The sequence below is a fragment of the Miniopterus natalensis genome, chromosome 10, assembly GCF_054644295.1.
Source record: "Miniopterus natalensis isolate mMinNat1 chromosome 10, mMinNat1.hap1, whole genome shotgun sequence".
Taxonomy (NCBI): domain Eukaryota; kingdom Metazoa; phylum Chordata; class Mammalia; order Chiroptera; family Miniopteridae; genus Miniopterus; species Miniopterus natalensis.
In genome coordinates, this window is record NC_142090.1 from 57,951,266 (window position 1) to 57,971,306 (window position 20,041).

The 20,041-nt window shown below is 36.5% G+C and overlaps 1 protein-coding gene across 1 annotated transcript in view; it reads left to right on the forward strand.

Moving 5' to 3' along the window:
• The window catches only part of CDK14 (cyclin dependent kinase 14), a 496,763-nt gene that overhangs the window by 237,829 nt on the left and 238,893 nt on the right, over positions 1–20,041 (forward strand). The window contains exon 7 of the mRNA XM_087821147.1: positions 7,218–7,280. Within this exon, the coding sequence (XP_087677273.1) occupies positions 7,218–7,280 (63 nt within the window). The remainder of the gene's footprint in view (positions 1–7,217; positions 7,281–20,041) is intronic.

Below are 20,041 nucleotides of genomic sequence, written 5' to 3' on the forward strand. Positions count from 1 at the left end.
TAAAGCTTAATGGACAAAACTGTGATTTCAAAGGCAATTTAAACCTGTGGACTTCATCTAAGAGCAGTTTGGAACTAACTGCGCAGTAATTTGATGTATCAATTCTTACAGCAGCGTAGGCTGATTAAAACGGAGACTGTAGCTAGAGGAAAATTGCATTGATTACTATAGAAGAAAGGAGGGCTCAACTTCTGTAAGTTGCCTCTAGCAGCACTATTCTCCAATGAATTACATAACTTTAATGAGCTACAGGTGAAATAGGTTAAAAACTAAAATGAGAGTGAGTTCTACCAAAGTTCATAGCTACCCTTCAAGTATGGTTCTATTTAGAATGCTCGTGGTGTGTCCCCAGACCTGGGACAACAGTAATGAAGGTGACATTAGCTAGTGATGGAGCAAGCATCATAAGTAACATCTGCTCTACATATTTCCTTGGTCACACTAACACTTACCATTGTTACCATTAATTTTGGGGCCACACACAGTACTGCTAAAGAGTGGCAATAATTGCTCTTGTCCTTTAAAAATCTGCAAATTTCTTGATATGATCTTTTACCAGTCAGGGTACCATTTTAAGTTTCATTTTAATGGTGTCATTGACCTGGAGGAGATTGGAGTGTCTACAGTCAAACTGGGATGGAGACTAAGGAGCTTTGTAAACAATCAAAAATCAGTTAAAAGGAAGGCTCTCTGTTTTTATGCTTCCAATTTGCACATGTTATCAACTAGTTCGTAACCTATCCCATCTTTTTTAATCACATGGTTCCACTTAATTTTGTAAAAACAAGTTTTCATTTATTTCAAGATGAAAGTATAACTGAACCTTGGTATTTAGCGATAACATAAGCCTATGCTTTATGAAGAAAGAAATTCAGAATTAGTTTTATTTTCTGGCATCTTTCTGTAGTCTTACTCTTGTGAAGCAGGGTGGGGTTTTTCAGTGTTATAAAAATCACACCAAGCTTGAATATACTGACTTTCCTCTTGCTGTCAAAATGGAAAACTAGATGAAACGGAAGTAGAGAATGTGAGGTATATTAAACAAAACTTTAAGATGAGGATTTCTGTTGGTTATCCCCAGAAGGACTTCCTTAATTTTAGCCTAGATACTAAAAATAGGGCTGTGCTATTTTCAGTGCCATATTTTGGCAGTGCTTCTGAAGAATCTCAAAATTTGCTGACAAATATTGTGGACCCCATGCTTAGCATTGTAGGAGAATGGAAACAAGTGCATGTTTTGGGGAAGGGGCTTTATTTGGTTTGCTGCTTAATGACATACGCCCTGTCTGGAAGTCAGCGCTAATGCAAAAGCATAGTTTCTCCGAGGATCTTGGTCTATCTTGAAATAGGGGGTTTGATCATACGAAGAACCAATAATTGGAAAACCTCACTTCATGGTTACTGCATTGGTTAATAAGAAATACAAGAACATACTGAGTGGCTAAGCTTATTTAACAATTGACTTATAACTGTTCCCACCCTGGAAAATGTGTGAGTAAATTTCATCTCCAAGGGATTGTGTGAGTTTGTGGTCTTCAGAGAGCCTTCTTACCAGTGGCTGTCAGTGGAGGGATGCTGCTTCTTTCCCCTGATGCAGAGTGAATTTCAGAGAGAGGGAGGGATGGAGAGTGGAAAAACATGAAGAAACGAATGTCCTAGGCCAGCTTTTCCTCATTGTTTCCTTTGGCTGGCCTCTCTTTCCCAGTTCTCTCTTACAGGGCTGTTCTCCGCTCAGGCTTGTTTGGAAATTGTCGGTATATTCATGATTTATCTTTGTAGTTTCCTTTCATGTCCTTTCTTTTAAGTCTCCTGGCTGTGTACTATTAGTCATGCGGCTCTCAGCTCTACAGATGACCGAAATTAACTGAGACTCTACTGTGTGAAGTGCTTGTGAGTAAAAAGTCGGTTCAATTTTCTGCGGTCTCTCTGTTTCCTGCCTTTTTGCAAGGGGAGATTTCTCTCCTGCCTTCTAAATTGATCCAGCCGCAGAGTAATCAAGTCAAGACGGGGAAACCCAAATTGTAAATGTGGCACACTTCTCTACAGAGAACCTTGCTGTTCAGGCTGATAGGATTTCAGATCTGTTCCTCTGATTCCTTCCCCTAGAAACACTCCTGTACCTATGTAAATAGCCAAATAAATGCTACCTGATGGGTAATCAACAGCAAGGAAGAAGGGACCTGATTTTGAAGGAAATACACGCTAGCGTGGAGTTTGAGCCTTTGGAGCCTCTTTCTGCTCCCGCTCTGTCTTCCACGTCACCTGTAAGCCTAGCCATACCTGATGGCTTCATTTAAAACCACCTTCTGCATGGAAGATTGATGAGGTGTCCTCAGGCATTCAGGTAACATCCTGTCAGACACAAGCACTTCTGAAGGCCTTGCCCTGAAGAACAGCAGCGGCGATGGAGCAGATACGATTGGAGGTGTGGGAAGGTGAGGTGCGACATAATGCAGGGAGGGAAAGAGGAAAGGTGAGCCAACAGCCACGACAGAGATTGAAGGCCGAAGAGCGATAGTGTGTGATCTGCAGTCACGGGCATCTGTTCTAAAGCTGCCTCTTTTATTATTTGTACAAGAAATAGCCAGAGATCAAGGCAGATGGATCTGAGATTATTCGTGTGTCATCTGAGGATAGTGGTTTCTACCCAGGCTGACTTTAGAAAATGGAGTGACAAAGTACCTTCTAGCATTATTGTTTAGTTTAGTTCTGTTTTATGGACCAGTGCAAATCATAAGGGGCACATAACCCAATGGTTTGTACTAAGAAGAGAAGTTAAAAGGAAAGAAGCAATGTAAAGAAATCTGTAATTTTGGCACATCTAATGCAGTCCCAGATGTAGTGCTGTGTATTGAAAAAGAGAGAAAAGAAACAGTTTTTAATGCAGGTAGAACAGAAGTTTGCCAGGGTACAAAACCTTGTACTATCCTGTCTCTTGCTCCGAGATTCTCCATGTTCTTACCCTGACCATACAGAGCAGTCGGAGGCTAATAGTGAACTTGCCGTGTGGAGTCGCGGTGGTTGTGTACAGGGGCAGTGGAGTGTGCGTGATGGTGTCTGAGCATGCAGACGGGAGGCCCCTATGGAAGGACGGGTGCAACCCCTGGGAGCTCCAGTTTCCTGACTGTATTTATCCTTCAGTTTTTAATTGCAGTCCTTCCAAATATTCCTCCCTACTCCAAACACGCCACAAAAGGTTGTCATCATCATGATCATCATCATCATTATAGCATCAACCAGTCACTGGGCAATGTTCTGAACACACTTGCTCATTAATTCTCACAATATCCGTATGATTAGTTATTTTAGGATTATCCTCATTAGATGAAGCTAGTGATATACAGAGGTGATATGATGTGCCCAGGGTTACATAGTTAATTAATGACAGCCGTGTGTGTATGCATGTGATGTGTATGCACACACACATTTTCATGCCATACATTTAAGTAAATACGAATTTAAAAATTTTAAAGGTTTGGAAAAATCTTTATTAAATGTCCTACGATTTCATTTCTGAAGAAGCCTCTTTCCCGAGATTCGTGATGTTGATGCCATTGGGCATCGACTCAGAAGGGCATCATGTGTACTTTGAGGATCAGGAATCCCTTCCCCACCCCACCCTGCACCCATTCCTGATGTGTTTCCTTCTTTATAGCTTTGGTTTTTATTTTTTTTAAAAACTTGAATACTTTATTCTTGGGAAAAAAGCTATAATAATTTACAGGTATTAAAATCCACAGAATATAAACTTTTGTCTTATTTATTTATGCAAAATCAGCATTTAATAAGTGTCAAATATATAATACCATAAAACTTTTGGAGGATCACATTAACAGATGTTCTTATGTTGAACTATTTTTTAATTCCTAGGTTTCACTTTGTTTGGTGTTGAATTCCAGAACCTACTGTCAGAATTTACCCATCTGTGGTCATAAAGAGGCTGGTTTAGTTCTCTCCAGCTCTCCTTTGGTTTTGCCTGCTTTGGCATTGTAACTGTAAAGGAGGAGTGGGAAGCATCTTTTTTGTTGTTCTGGAGTGATTTATATCTGTTACTTGAAGCTTTGGAAGATTTTCCATGAAAACCCTCTGAACTTGGTACATTTTTTCAATTCGTATCTCTTATAGAATCAAATTTAATCATTTATTTTTTAAAAGACAAGTTTTCTCTAGATTTCAAATATATTGGTTTAAAGGTGTTTATAATATTGTTTAGTTCAGTTTCTAGTACTATATGATTATAGTATATTTTTAAATCTCCACATTTTTACTTGTATAATTTTCCTTATTCTTAATATTGATTTCAGAAAAACCCTCATTTTAAGAAAAAATTAGTCTGACCAAAGATTGGTTTGTTTTATTGGGTTTAAATATTTTTTTCAATTTCCATGAAAATAGATTTTCTTTCTTTGCATTTCCTTTTCTTATTTCCCCCTTTGGACTGTTTTTCTTCCTTATTTTCCTCCTGCTACCATTGACCTTACGACCCCATTGACTGGAAGTAACATTACTTTTTGGATTACTAAGAAGGAAAAAAGAGAACATATTCAAACCATGACTGAGAGCTTTCCTATCATTCAGAATTTCTACTTATGCTTATTGCAAGAGCCCTACAGGTTTTTAATTCTGGCACTTCTTATAAAAATCTTACCTGGAATTTTGAATGAATAGTTTCCAGATAAATATTATATCTCATCTTTCCATCTTTCTTCCTCACATGGTCCTTCAGTTGTTTGTTGATGCTTATGTCATCAGAGTAATAACTCTGCAAATAGAGCAAAATAAAAGTTTGCTCAAACACAAGCAATGACATCTGTATTTCAACTACTGCCTGGTAGTAGCAAATTAATGCTATTATTCCAATGTCAAAGATAAATGGTATGTCTTACAGTTGATGGAATATAGTATACCTTGATGTTTATTTAGTTGTGGGAGAAGGTGTAATATGACTTCTGCTTTCTGATAACTTTTGAGACTTCCTCTATGTCTAATACATTGTCAGTTTTTGTGAGGATGCCATTTGTGTTTTAAAAAACATGCAGTACAAGTTTATTGGGCACAAAAGTAAACATGCTATTTAATTGTGGTTTTCATGTTCTTCATCATCTTCCCCCCTTTTTGGGCCAATTCTATTTGATTTTCAAAAGAAGTAAGCTAAACCCTTCATGATTTTGAGAATGTTTTAGTTTCTTCCTTTATTTTTATATTGTTTTATGTTGATATGTTGTTAAATTTATCAATGTTTACTAAATTTTCCTTGAATTCTGCTTATCTAATATTTATGTTGATATGCTGATTCATGTTTATTGACATTTACCAGTATAACTAACGTAATATAAATGTATAATATAGAAAATATATTATTTCTCTCTTTTTTTCTGTTTATTATTCTTAGTTTGTACCTTGAAAACAGTGTGATATGATTTTCTTTATTTTGTAAACTGAGTTTTTTACATTTTTAATAATAATTTTAGAATGTCATGGATATGTTGTAATTGATATGATTGGATGTACTTTCTATTTACCATTTTATTTGTTGTGTGAGAAGCAATTAACAAATTAGATATAGTTCTTTTCTCGCGGTCTTACTGTGTAATGACCAGTGTCTTAAATAATACCTTATTTTTGTATATCATGTTATGGGTTAAAAGTACTTTCTTATGTATTCATTTTTTGTTCTTCAAAACTCTTCTCAAGGGAGATGTTTTTCCTGTTTGAAATGACGCAAAACTTAATAATATGGAGTTACAAAGTGGCAGTTTGGAGTAGAGAATTCATTCCTCAGTTTGTTAAATGAATAATATAAAACTTGTATATATTCACTTAGGAAAAACTCCTTAGAACCCATTATAATTATATTTTAGAGTCATTTTAATGAGCTATACTATATGTAAAACTATTTCCACCTGTATTACTCAGTTCTTCTCTGTGTCTGACATTTTCCTTGGAGCAGAGAGAGAGTAATTTTCAAATTAAACATAGTTTCTTTCATCATGGAGTTTGCCTTTGATTTAGAAGCTAAGCACCTTGACTGTGGTCCAAAATAAAGGCGATATTGTCTCAGAACATATCTAAGAGCATTTCTTCTGTCCCATTTTCTTTCCCTTTGCCCTTCAGTTGGCCACCTTACGTGTCCTTAGTGACTAGTGTAGTGCCTGGAACATAATAAGGGCTCAAGAAATGGCATGACGAATAGCGAATGAATGCTAAATGCTGCCATATATCCTCATCAATTACCACCTGGCATGAAATGAAAACTCAGTAAAGGAATCTGAACTGTTGTCACCATGGTTACTGCAAGGTTCTTGAATATGTATCATGATTTCTCAATAATTGACTCCTGATAATAGGACTCAACTACTCATGTTCAGTGGCTTTTACAGAATGATTAAATGTTATAATTTTTATAGTATCTTCCAGTAAGGCAAGAAAAATTGGAATAGCAACTTTACATGTTTTTTCCAAAATCCTTTATAGTTCATAAACAGAAAAGCATTAAGAAGGAAATATATAATTCTGGGCAAATTGAGCTTGGGATATTTAAAAGAATAATGGCATATTAATAGGGATTTTTGTTGTTATATCTGGATGTATTTTTGTCTTAATTTATAATTTTGAAAGTACTTGTATTTTATAAGGTATATTTTTTGAAATATATTCAGGAGTTTTGGAAACCTGAAGATTGTTTTTTAATGAATACATCTAAGAGAAATTTAAATAAATCCAGTGAGTAATTTTACTATAATGATCTAATTGTAGTATTTTTTCCACACAAAATAATCATAACCTGCATTTGTACTTGAAAAATACAAGATAATTGAAATTATAAATGGATTGGTTAATTGTGTATGTGTGCGTGTTTTAGTTTAGTTTCTTAGTTAAGCTACTTATTTTAAGGTTGGTTGTTTTGTTTGTTTTTAGCTAAAAGATTTATATTCAATGAGAAGGGAATTAGGCATTTAACAAATTATGGACATGAATTCCTTCTAATACACAGATATATTTAACATAAACAGAGCCTAGAGGTAAAGGTAATGATTGAAATTGTTTAAAAATGAGGGTTGGAGGAGCATGTGATTGCGTAAACTAAAAAAAAAACCCACCACTTGTCTTATATTTGCTTTGTTCAGAGGGTAATGGTGACTTTGAAGTCGAAAAATATTGATTCATCATGTTGTAGCCAGAGGGACGTTAATACATTTTCTCTTTTTTTTCCCTAGCACACTGATTTATGTCAGTACATGGACAAGCACCCTGGGGGGCTGCATCCAGATAATGTGAAGGTAGGAAAAGATCTTTTTAAGTCAACTATTAGCATTCTTCTTGTGCATTGTTTTGAGCCAAAGTCTAATCTCTCTACCATAACTTTACCTTTTAAAGAAATGTTTGTGTACAGAGAATACCGAAGTGAACCATAGCCATTGGTTGTAGTCGGGAACCATGTTTAACATTAAATATTTTCAATGGAGTATTATTGTTTAGATGTTATTGTATTTTTTCTTCATGGAGAAACAGTAATGAGTGAGATCCACTGGAATCCTGTTGTAGCACTATTTTTAGTAGCTCTACCTTGGAACCCCATACTGAAGTGTCAGTTAGCGTCAATATAAAGCATTATTAGCCCGGCTGGGCGTGGCTCAGCGGTTGAGTGTCGACCTAGGATTCAGGTGATCGGGGTTCGATTCGCGGTCAGGGCACATGCCCGGGTTGCGGGCTCGATCCTCAGTCGGGGGTGTGCAGGAGGCAGCCGATCAGTGACTCTCTCATCATTGATGTTTCTATCTCTCTTTCTTCCTCTCCCTTCCTCTCTCTGAGATCAATAAAGATATATTTTTTAAAAAAAGTATTATTATTTTGAAGCATGCAACAGACTGAGGAATTCCAGAGGGGGAGGTACAGGAAGAGATTAACCAAAGAATTTATATACATAACCCACGGACAGACAATAATGCAGTGAAGGCCTGGGAGGGGGCCAATGGCGGAAAATGGGGAGGGGCATCTATAATACTTTCAACAGCAAAGATTAATTAAAAATAAATGAATAAGTGTTATTATGACCCAAAACAGTGTTATGGTGAGTTCACAGAGCATACTTTTCATTTGTGTATACAAATAATTAACAGTGGTTCTATTTCCTACTGCTGTCTTCATTTCTTTTACTATAAATTGGATTACTATGTGTCAAAATAACTAAGTTTTTATGATTTACCTCACAATTATCTTGAGAATTCTCCCAAAATGTCAAGCTTACAATAGAAAAGCCTTTTTGGCAAATGTTAGGGAGTTAGAAGATACCAAGTTATGCCTGAATGTTCAATGATGTGCTCACATTCTGTAACTCAGATGACTACATTTCGTGACCCTGAGAATCACTTAAGTACTATAGATGTATCTAAAGTAAAATGTTCCAGTTTCTTCCCATTCGTAGTCTACACCACTCTTCACAACATGGCATGTTTTTTCTTTTGTGCTTTTCCCTTCGCTTGTAGAGATATATATGCTGATATGAGTTTTGTGTATTTATTTTTTGCTTTATAAAAATAATACATAGTTAGATTGGGGGAGAAATTTTAACAGATGAAGAGACTTGTTTTATTAATCTTGGTCATGTTTAATAAATGTTAATGGCACATGAGCATAATTTTATTTTTTTTACAATTAAACATATCAAATTGTCTTATTTATATATATCTTAAATGTCCTTTTCCTAGGGTTGACGGGGTTTAAAATTAATAGCACAGTACATCTTTACTCCTGTTCCCTAGTTTAACCCTGGGAATATATAGAGAGCCCAGGTAGTAAGACCTTTAGCTTTGGGGAACCCAGGGTACTAACAGCCTCAGTGGAAATCAACAGCAGCTCTAATTTTCACTTCCTGGCTTCTAATTGCAGTGACAGGATTGAGATTAAAGAGCTAAATGAATCTTTTCAAAGAACCATGGCATCACTGGGTTTTTATTATTCTTACTTGGTTTTCTCACTCCCCCTTTGTGTGTCATTAGTTTGGGACAAATATTGATGGAGTATTTTGTTGGTGAAACAAACAAAGAAAGGTCATTCCACAAAGTATCTCCGTGTTCACTGCCCTCGGGCCAGTGTCAATGGTGATTTTTGTAGCATTTGTAAGTTCACTCCCGGAAATGGTATTTCAGCTTCTCTTAATCTAGTTTCGTAAGCTTTTCTTTCACCCTAAGGTTGCTCATCATACTTCAGAGGCTTCGTGTTTGCCACTTATTCCAAGTACAGGTTGTACCATGGCAGGAAATAAGATTTACTACTGCAGGAGTTGACGCCTCCTAGGGCATGGTGACAACTTAGTGGGGAATGAGATGTGCAGTCAGCATAGAAATAATGTAAAGAAAATTAGATGCAACACCAAAAGAGAGAGAGAGAGGGAGAGGAACTTTGATGTGAGAGAGAAACATTGATTGGTTGCCTCCTGTATGTGCCCCAACTGGGGATTGAACCCGCAGCCTCGTTATGTGCTCTGACTGGGAATTGAACCCACAGCCTTTTGGTGTATGGGACAATGCTCCAACCAACTGAGCCACAGCGGCCAGGGCGGCACTGGGCTTTTCAACAGCAACACTGGAAGGGAGATGGCAGTGGGCAATGGCTTGAACGTTCTGATGTAAATTATTTCCAACCTAGTATTCTATACTAACTACCAGTGAAGAGTGAGGGTAAAACAATTATTTTCAGATGTTCAAGGAGTTGGAAATTTTGCCTGCTTTGCAGTTTTTTTCAGGAAGCTACATAAACATGTACTCCACTAGAACTGGGCACAAACCAAGGCAGAGAAGACAAAGACACCAGGCACAGAGGCCACCAGAGGAGAGAGGTGGAGGAGAGCCTCAGGACAAGAGTGAAAAGAATCCCAGGATGACAGTGATGCATCAGGCTGGGAGGGTAACCCACCAGGCCAATTGGAGCAAGTCACATGTCTCCAGGAGAGATTTCCAAGAGGAAGAATTATTAGAGAGAATACCTATGTGTTTAAGCAGATTTACAGGATGGGAGAAGAGTTGTGTGCTGGATTAGTGGTAACTACAAAAGAAAACTAAGCAAAGGAAAACAAACCCATGGACAAAAGAACTAGATCATTGCCAACACTAGAAAAAAACAAATTGTTGTGCAGGGGCAAAGGAAAGTGTTCATATTAAACGACACCTCAGCTGAAAACAACATTTCCATGATCATAATAATTTAAACATTAAATGTGGATGTAATTTAAAAAGAAAAACACCTCTTCACGTGATTGTGTTGTAGCTACGCCTGTTCCATGATTCACATCCTAGAATAGTCATCCATTTCAGCTGCCACATTTTATATAAAATAAAGATCAAGACCATTGAAATTAAAGGGGGCGTTTCGACTCTGTCTAGTGTTTTTTTTCTCTATCTGGCATGACTAATACACACAATTACTGTAATTCGCTTATTATTTGTGACTTTATATGCACTCAGTCATATAGGTTTAACATCATTTTTCCTATTGAAGATAATAGTTGCACCTTCTCTGAGGGGTATGGGAAGTTAGAAAATAGAAAGCATCTTGTTAATGCCTGGGCTTTGGCATCTGAATTGCAGTGCACAAAAGCAGACGGCCCTTATTTCATGTCGGTTTCCATGGGAGGCCACTCACCTAATTATGTACTGACTTTTCTTCATTGTTTGCCGCTTAGAGACACTGCACTCCTCCAGGGTTACATTTAGGATCTGCACTGCAGGTGAAAGTATTCTCAAAGAAGTCTGACTGCGACATAGTGACAGATGCCCCACTGGTATTTCTGTTTGATGTATTAGCATATTTTTTTCATGCGGTGATATTTATTGTCACTCAAATCTGTGAATGCGAAATGAAGACCATGAGAATAATATTTACTAAGTTAATAGCTGTTCATAACAGTGGGCTAGATGTTAATTAAAAAAAAATACAGTTGAGCTAAAATGAGACCTTGTAATGGTTCTCTATAAATTTAAGGAGATGTGAAAACCAGGTGAGCGAAGCTATAACCTTTAAGAGTGAATCTTCTTTTAATAACACCAAAGCTTTGTATTTAGCTAAATTAAATACATCATTAAATATTTGGATTGTAATAGATACTGAATATTGATTATGGTGAACAGAAGGAATACAGTGATCAAATCCATTTGCTTCTAAATTTGGTGATTTTGACTTTTAGTTTCATCACTATGCACATGGCAATGTGTAGAAATATTTTAAATATTTATCTTGGATTCTAAAATGAACATATATTTGTTTATATTTCATATATCTTTGTTTATTGTAAAAGTATGGGGTGTCATGCACCTAAGAATTGAGGAGATTGTTCTTTAGTGTGAGTCAGGTAGAATTTCAAGCATTACAAAGGCCATGTATCACTGAAGAATGGAAAGAAAAAAAGAACAATTAGAACAGCATGAAATAGTCTGGAAACTTTATACTAATTCCCAGCAAAACATCTATTAAAGTTTTATCTTTCTTGATGTATATTTCTTATATGCACTGGAATAAACTCATAAGAAAAATTGCCAATTTAACTAAATTTCTAGAATCACTTTGCTACTTTAATTGCCTACAAAATGTGTCTATTCTCAACATGGCACTCTGAAATAAATATTCACTATTAACTAATGGTTTATTTCTTAGTATAATGTCAATTTTAGACAAATGGGTAATTTTAGCAGTTAATTACTTAGAGGGCAATTTAAAACCTGAATCAAAAGCCGGAGGACATTGGCTTTGCTATAAATATTTATGATAATTAAAAATCTAGCAACCAATTGCTAGAAAATGATAATTGATATGTAGGAAACTGGTTAGATTTTTTTATTTTGTAAGGTAGCTAATTCTTTTCCCCTCTTCATAAACCTTTTACTATGAATATTATTGGGATTTGGGACTCATAGCTGGGTTGAATGCAGAACTTGTATTAGTTCTTCATTTTACAATTCTCTGTGATATACAGAGATTTTGACTTTTAGTTTGATCATTGAGTTAAAAAATGACCATAACAGTCTAAATCTCATTCTTTATTCAGTTCTTCTTGTGGTCTTTAAAAATTGATAAGCATGAGAGAATGAAAATTTAAAAAAAAAAGAAATTAATTGATGCTGTCTCCAGTTGATATGCAGAAGTGTGGATGCTCCAACCTTATTACGATTACGACATTGGGTCTTCCTGTGTTTTTATGTAATGTACCTTCATTTCAATGTTATCTTAGTGATGTTTCTAGAAAACACATTTGCTACAAGTATCGGGAATCCTGTTGGTATAAAGCTGAGTTACGTTTTTTATTTCAATATCTATATTAATTTAAAAAGATGAGAATCATTGTAGTTGAAAAATTGCTGTTTTTCTTTCATAGTCCAGAGAACAAGCAGGTGTGCAGCAGGCAGAATAATATTATGCCAAATTAAGATTGTCTTATACAGATGGCGCTGAGAATTGGTTCCTAAATGAGACTTTCTGATGTTCAGATCGAAAATGAGATAACACCCGGTTTTCTCCATATTCTGAATTAGAGCTCTCATGTAGCTGGTAATGATTCCTACTACATTACTGTGAATATTATAGAGCCTTTCCTCATACTATATTTTGAGAAATATAATTATTTCATGACTCTGTTAAAGACTGTTTTAAAAATTTGACATCAAGTCTCAGCACCTGTCTAGATTTCTTGTGAGTTTTTACATCCTATTTTTGTTATAGCAAAATAATCTTTCATATCTAGAAAGTAAAGGATTGACAATAAAGTGAAATTTCATGTGTCAATTCATATTGTATTGGACATTCAGAAGGGGGTCTAAGTAGTGAATTTCTGGTTAAGATGTGGGGCCTGCAGTCAATGTTCAGAACATGCCTTTTGTATCGTGGCATCATCTGCTGATCCTGGAGGTACTTTAAAACCCAGATTGAAAAGAAGGCATCCCAAAGATTGATGAGATACAATCATTGGAAGTATGCGATGTGATATTTTAATTGTAAGATGGAAATACCCAGTTTGGGGAGTACCCAGTGGGAATACAGCCTCCTGGGTTTCAAGCTCCAAGCCATTCACCTTGCCTCGTTTCCCTTAAAGATGGATCCTGCATTTGACCCCTCTGTTTGCATGTTTTCTAAGACTAACATGAGAACCCAGGGGGAAATCAGCCTGAGAAGTAGAGTATACACACACTCCCAGGGATTTTTCTGATTGTCTCGAACAGGCACCACCTTTATGTGACTGGCCAGTGCATATCATAGATATTTTCTCATAATATGTAAATTCCTATTACTTAAGGCCTCTCTCAAAGGATGTATGTACAGAGAGGTTTGTTGATCATATGTATCCAAAATCCAAGTGTTTTCTGCATTCCATTTCAAATTTATTTTTCTCTTTGATACAATTTGTACAAGCCCTTTACACTCCAAGATTCATCACCTTCGTCAATGTTTCAGTCAGCATCTCCTTTTAAAAAAGTTACACTACCCTTATCATTTGACATTTAAGAAAATTCATTTGATTTAGTGCCTAAGATGTTACTTTAGGCAGTAAAACCATTTTAAATTCTATTTTATTTCTTTCTGTTGTGTTTAAAAAAGAATGGCCTTGTAGTTGGGGGAGAGTAACATCATTCACAAATGAAGTTGAGTAAAAATTTGTATTTTGTGCTATTTCTTTTTTAGTTCTAATAAGTGAGTATCAATCAGGTCTGTTGTGTAATTCTCAACCACGTTGCCAGACAGAAACTTGACAATGACCGATCTTAAGATTATATTGTTTGAATTCCTTGAAATGACTATTTCAGGTTTTCTCTGGGAAAATTATTTTGGGTAGCTATGAAAATCAGTAGCTTAAGTTTTATCATTTTGTTTGTAGTCAGCTAGGGAATATTTCTAAAACTAATTTTAAGCTGCTAACCAGCTTTATTAAAGGGAAAATTCTCATTTCAGCCCTCTTCATCTTACATAAAAACCCTAATAACTTGGAAACCCACTTACTATAGTAGAGCTTTTTCTAAGAAACTTTGCAAAAAAAAAAAAAAAGAGGTTTCATAATCCCCATTTGACTCCTTGTAAGCATCTCAGCTCTGGTTCCCATGGCTTCAGTCTGCCTGCTCACTTTGGGTGGCTCCGTGCCTGGAACAACACCTTGCTTGAGATCCCCTGGAAGAGAGGGCGGGATGAGGGGCCGGTTCTGCTCAAGGATTACAGAAATTGTGCAATATCTTTCCCCACAGAGCTTGCCTAAGTACCTTAAATTCTCATTTTTTCGGTTATTCCTTTCCAGAAAGTTGTCCTCTTCAGGAATAAAATATTAATATTCAAATATCTTAGAGAATGTAATTTAAATTGTTGATTATTATGTAGGGATGTGTCTCAGAACCTTGAAGCAGAAAGCTGAATGGAAGAACTCGAAAGGAGCAAAAGTGGCAGGACAGGCTTTCCCTCCTATTCAGGTTTTCCAAGATTTGGACCCATCCGCAGTACATGGCAAAAAAAAGTACATGCATATCTATGACCTAATGCCATTTGTGTCTTATACCATCCCAGTAGCACACTTAATATCGTCAAGCATGTCCAGAGTGACATACATTATACCATAACTTTGAATATGTAGGGTTTTATTCTTGTCTCCTTTATATCTTTGTATAACCTTCTAAGTATTCTTTTAAAAAAATTCAACAATGGGATTGTAATGATGCTTTGAAAAATAGATGTTTGGATGTGAATTGTGTACATTGTATTACAAGTTAAGATTTGATATTTGCATTAGGCATTTTCAAATTTGAAACTCAACCAAATGGAATGAATCATGAATTACTCTGGGGCTTTTAAAAATTGAAGGAGACCTAATTTTATGATGAAACCATTATCGGATGCATGTTATAAAATATTTTGACATTCATTAGAAATTTGGGGATTTCCAAGTTTCTAATTATTTTTCATTTTTAGAAAGTTTGATGCCCAAATAATTTACTCTTTGTGTAGTTTATGGGTTTTTAACTAATACAGTGTTAAACATGGAGCATATTATTTGAAGCATTTATTACCCATGGACAATTTTGCTTTATTTGCCAGTGTCACATTGCCTAGTCTTGGGTTCACACAATCTGAACTACTTTTAGAAATAGTACACATACTTTTTGAAAAATCAAATAGTACAGAAGCCATACTCTTAATTGTGGGTATCTGAGCCAGACAAAAATGGGTTCAAATTACCAGTACTACCTCTTAACTTGCGATGTGTCCCTTTGGCCAATTCATTTAATTTCTCTGAATCTTTATTTCTTTCTCTATGAAATAGGAATAATAATATCTTTCTGACAGAGGTCTTGGGAGGAGTAAATTATCTAAATGAATATAAAATGGTACAATGTCTATCACAGTAAGGGCCTAACAAATGGCAGTTATTGCAGTTGTTGATTTGTAGAGTGCCCTCCATTTGCTATTCATAAAATAATGGAATGGTACAATATTAAAGCATGAATGACTATTATCTAAGACTCAATCAGTCATTTTCAAGATGAGAAACCTAAAATACAGAGGTGTTGACAAGCTTGGTCCCCAGAAGGCAAAAAAGCAGCTTAACTATTTTGTAAGAATTGGTTGTGTGCTGTAAGGCAGGAGTTCATTTCCTTCTGTAATCCCTAAAAGAACCTGGATATTCCTTAAAGGAAGTTCACCCGTGCTTAGTCTCTTATTAAGTGGGCCCACATATATTAAATAATGCATGCATTTCAGACCATTCCTGGAACTCAGTGACTCTAAACATTGAAACAAATAGCATCTGATCACACACCTTTACACTTTGAAGGAGAGGGAAAATAAAACTTGTTGCTTACTGCAAGTGCCAGTACATCTTCTCAGTAATAAATACAACACATTGAGTCTAATAATGTGTGCTTTTTACCAACATTTACTCTAAAAGTTTCGATCAAAGGACTTATGTTGATATTTTTTACCTGCATAGAGCCTGAAGAGTTTAAGAAGGGAATAGTATTAAAGATTATTCCCAAGTAGTCTACACCATGGCACTGAGAATCCGAGCTGCTTCCTGCAGGGGATGGCAAGGCAACTGGGCTATAGATAGACCTGCTGCTGGCAAGTGTCCCTGTTCATCATATCATTGTTATTTAAGGCATTTTCCCATTGGGGTTTTGATTGCAGAAAGTGAACATGTTTCAAACTAGGATATAAATCTTCAGTGATCATACTGAAGAATTTGGAGGAATCTCCTTTTATAAAGTTGAGTGAAATATCCTGAGGTGACAAGGTGGTCATAGGAAGACCTTATGGTTACCACAGTGAAAAGACAGAAAGCGAGTTTCGAATATGTTGTTGTTTCATCTTCAGTACAACAGCTGTCTTCTACCATGTTATTTATTTCTAAGAGGTTTTGAAATAGCAAAAACAAATTCAGTAATCACAGGTTCATTACATAACTTGCTAATTGAGACTTGCAAACTTGGGTTCACTTAATAAAAGTATTTTGCTTATATTGAGTGTATAACTCTTCATTCCTGCATTTATTAAGCATCAATCTCACTTAAGATAATGAGGGGTAGTGGAAAGTTCACAAGCACTGTGTGATGGTTGGATGAATTTGAGTGTTTCTTGTGCATTGAGAGCTTTAGTTTTCTCATTTGTTTCAAAGAAATGGAAAAATATAGAACCAAAAATGGAAAGAATTAAATGATACATGTAAAAGTACTTGGACCAGCGTTTAAACTAGAGTAAGCCTTCAGTTAGTATTGGTCCCCCTTCTTTTTGGGAACTGATATTCCATTGATGGTTACTATGTTTTATTAGCAAATACCAAAGGTGATTTTTTATTTTTTATCTGCATGTGACTGATTTTTGGTGGTCCCTCTTGTTCTCATAGTGTCTTCTGGTTTTCACCAGGATCAAATATATCTTGTTGCATGGTGATTTATACAATGAGCAATTGAAGTGGCTTTCTCAAAAATTTACATGGAAAAGTTAGGTACTTGCCTACTGGTCTAAAGAAAGAAATCCCCAAGACTTGAGTTCTCAAGACATTTCCAAAGAACATTCCATAGGATATTTTATTTAACGCAGCGTGGCCTCTGCTTCCTTATAGCCTTACCACCGTTAGCCAGTAGTGCATATTCTGTTAAGCACATTCCAGTGTTATTTCTAATGTTTTCATTAAGTCTACTGTTGTCCTCTTGTTAGCATTACTTTTATGATGGTGAATTGGTAGCTTTACATTTCATATGTTATCTTTTAAGTTTTTCTTCTTAATTTATCTAGTGATCTGCTTGCTTGGTTTCCTCAATATTTTCCCTCATAAAAGCAAGGGGTTTGTCATATAACACATCATTTCAACTTGTGCATCTAGCGAATGATCCATTGGGTTTTCTATTAAAGTGTTATGTGTAATGAATTCTGTCTTTAGAGTGACAGGTTTCCTATCACTCATCCCTTCCATAGGGCTTCTCTTCGTATAACGGCAGAATCAGTTCTACATTTTTGTTGCTGTTGGTGCTAGATCCTTTCTCCTCTATGTCTTCAGTACACTCAGTTTGTGTTGCTGTTACAGTGCAGACCTCCTGAAGCGGCGATTGTGTGTTTATCTGCCCCTTACACCCCGGGGCCTGTGAGTTCCTGAGTCCAGGGCCTACATCTTATATTCTGTTCATCTTTGCACCCCTCTTCCATGGCAGCACCTGGCACATGGTTGACAAAGCCTGAGTGGATATATTCTATGGGAATTCATCCTTACTGTGTATTGCTCAAAGATCTAAACATTTGTTTGGGGCTATAGCTTAATGTTTGGCTCTGTCTGTCATATTGGGAGCTTAGTTTGTCCAGTTGTTACTGGAGTGTGTAGTTTCATCCTTTCCTAACACTGATTTTTGTAATCTCCTTTAATATGTTATCCTATTTGGATAACATGTGTATTATTAGCATGCGGATTATATATTTTCATTAATTAGGAAAGATATTAAAAGAAGAGCCCTTTGGGACTGTTTGATGTACCCACTTCTACACTTAGCTTCTAGAGAATTCTATTCCATCATTTCCTACCTGTCATTTTTGTATCTGCTGCATCCAGAAGTCTCTTAAGTTCGGTTTAGAAATCACATTAGCAGTATAGGGGTGTCCGCTGTGCACCAGCTTAGAAAGGCACAGTCTGTGGGAGGTAGGATGATGCTGTACTGCCGTAGACATGTGCAGAGGGTGCTGTCGGAGCCCAGAGGGGGAGCACCTCATGTAGACCTGTAGGGGAGTGAAGGTGTGGAGAGGTGGTCAGGGAAGGCTCCAGGGAGGAGCGATTCTTGAGAAGAGACCTAAGATATACATGGAGAGTAGCAGGCAAAGGGGACAGAGGGCTTTCTGTCAGAGGAGAGTTGAGAACAAAGGTAAAGGGTTGTGTGCTCTGAGCGTGGGGGTGGGTGAGATTGCTTGGAGTCAGGGAATATAGAGTGATGACTCCTGAGCACTCAGGTGGATCAGGGCTCAGCTCAGTGGCCTTGAAGGCCATGGTGTTAAATGCCCAGACTTTATCCTGCAAAGCAGCCTTTACATCAATACTTTGCCTACTTGTTTTGATTTCTGCCCAAGATTCCTGTAGTGTTGTGGTTAAAGGCATGGCCTTCGGAGCCAGGCTGCCTGGTTTGAGTTCTGGCTCTGCCGCTTAATTGCTGTGTGACTTTGAGAAACTGCTCCATGTCCTCCTCACTAATGCATAGATGATAGAAGTAGCTTCTTCATTAAAATTCTTACAGAGATTAAATGACCTCATATTCTATGATGCATAGAATGGCAGCTGGCACTTGGTGTGTGTTTGTTAAACTAAAATGCACTGCCACGGCTGGATAGACAATCACGTTCTGAGAAGTCGGCTACGCCCCCAAATTAGTTAGCACCTCGCCAAATGCCAAACTGTCTTCTCAAAATCAGGTTATTATTTTAAAATTTTAACAAATGCGTTACATTTATTAGGGTAGCATTGGTTAATAACATATAAGTTTCAGGTGTAAAATTCAATAATACATCGTCTGCATACTGTTGATTGTGTGCTCACCAATTAATTTCATTTGTTGTAGGGTCTCCCTTTGTGTTTATTGTTCTTTCGTAAAGCTATTGAAGAAATGGAGTGGCTTTGTTCACTCACTCTTTTTCCCTTCTGAGCTGAAGGAATATGGATTTTCTTAGAAATGGTGAGCATTAGGCTTCAGGGTGCAGCGGCTATTAGAAGTGAAGGCAGCTGGAAGCTGCTGGTGATGGAGCTAAGTCTTTCCATCTGCTAACAGGGAGGGTGGAGAAGAGTTGTCAAGTGTTTGCTTCCTAAGGTTCCTGAGCCAGGGATTGAATGTAGCCTAACACAAAAGAGACTTTACTTTCTGATGCTTAGATCCTGGAAATAATGGTCCTCAGCCTTGACTGCTCCACAGCATATTATTACATCCAAAGATTTTGAAATGAATTCATCTTACTGTTATTTGAAGGTATCTACCCTGTAAACAATTGACTTGGCTTTTATAGCCCCTAGTTAGTTGGAAAATATTCCACAAATGCTAGCTTCCAGGGCCCTCAAGGAGTTGCCAGTCTTTTTCCATTCGAATATTCTGGAATCTTGATACCATCCATCTTTGACAACTTACCCATTTAAGATTTTCCTGAAGCTGCCTTTTGTTACTAGCTGATTGTATAGACTAGAACGCCAATGGCACTTAAAACATTTGTTTTTATTTTTGTTTTAGAAGATTAATTTTCAAAAACTATGTCAATTAGGTTTATTTTGGCTAGTAAATTGTTTAAAAATACTCCCTTTTTCATAAACAGAATATTGGACAGCCTAGTGAATCACATGTTTTGTTATCAACATAGACATATTTGATATGATCCAATATGAAACTAAACAGAGAAGGCCTTCAGTCGCTTCGTTAAATTTCTTACAAAAGTATTACTCTTGAATTTTTTATTTCTCTGTTTTCTGAGTTTCCTTTCCTTTTTGATGGGTCTGTTCTGTAATTAGTGAAGGTACATGTCTGTCTTTAGGTAATGGCCTAATCTCTGCAGCCATATG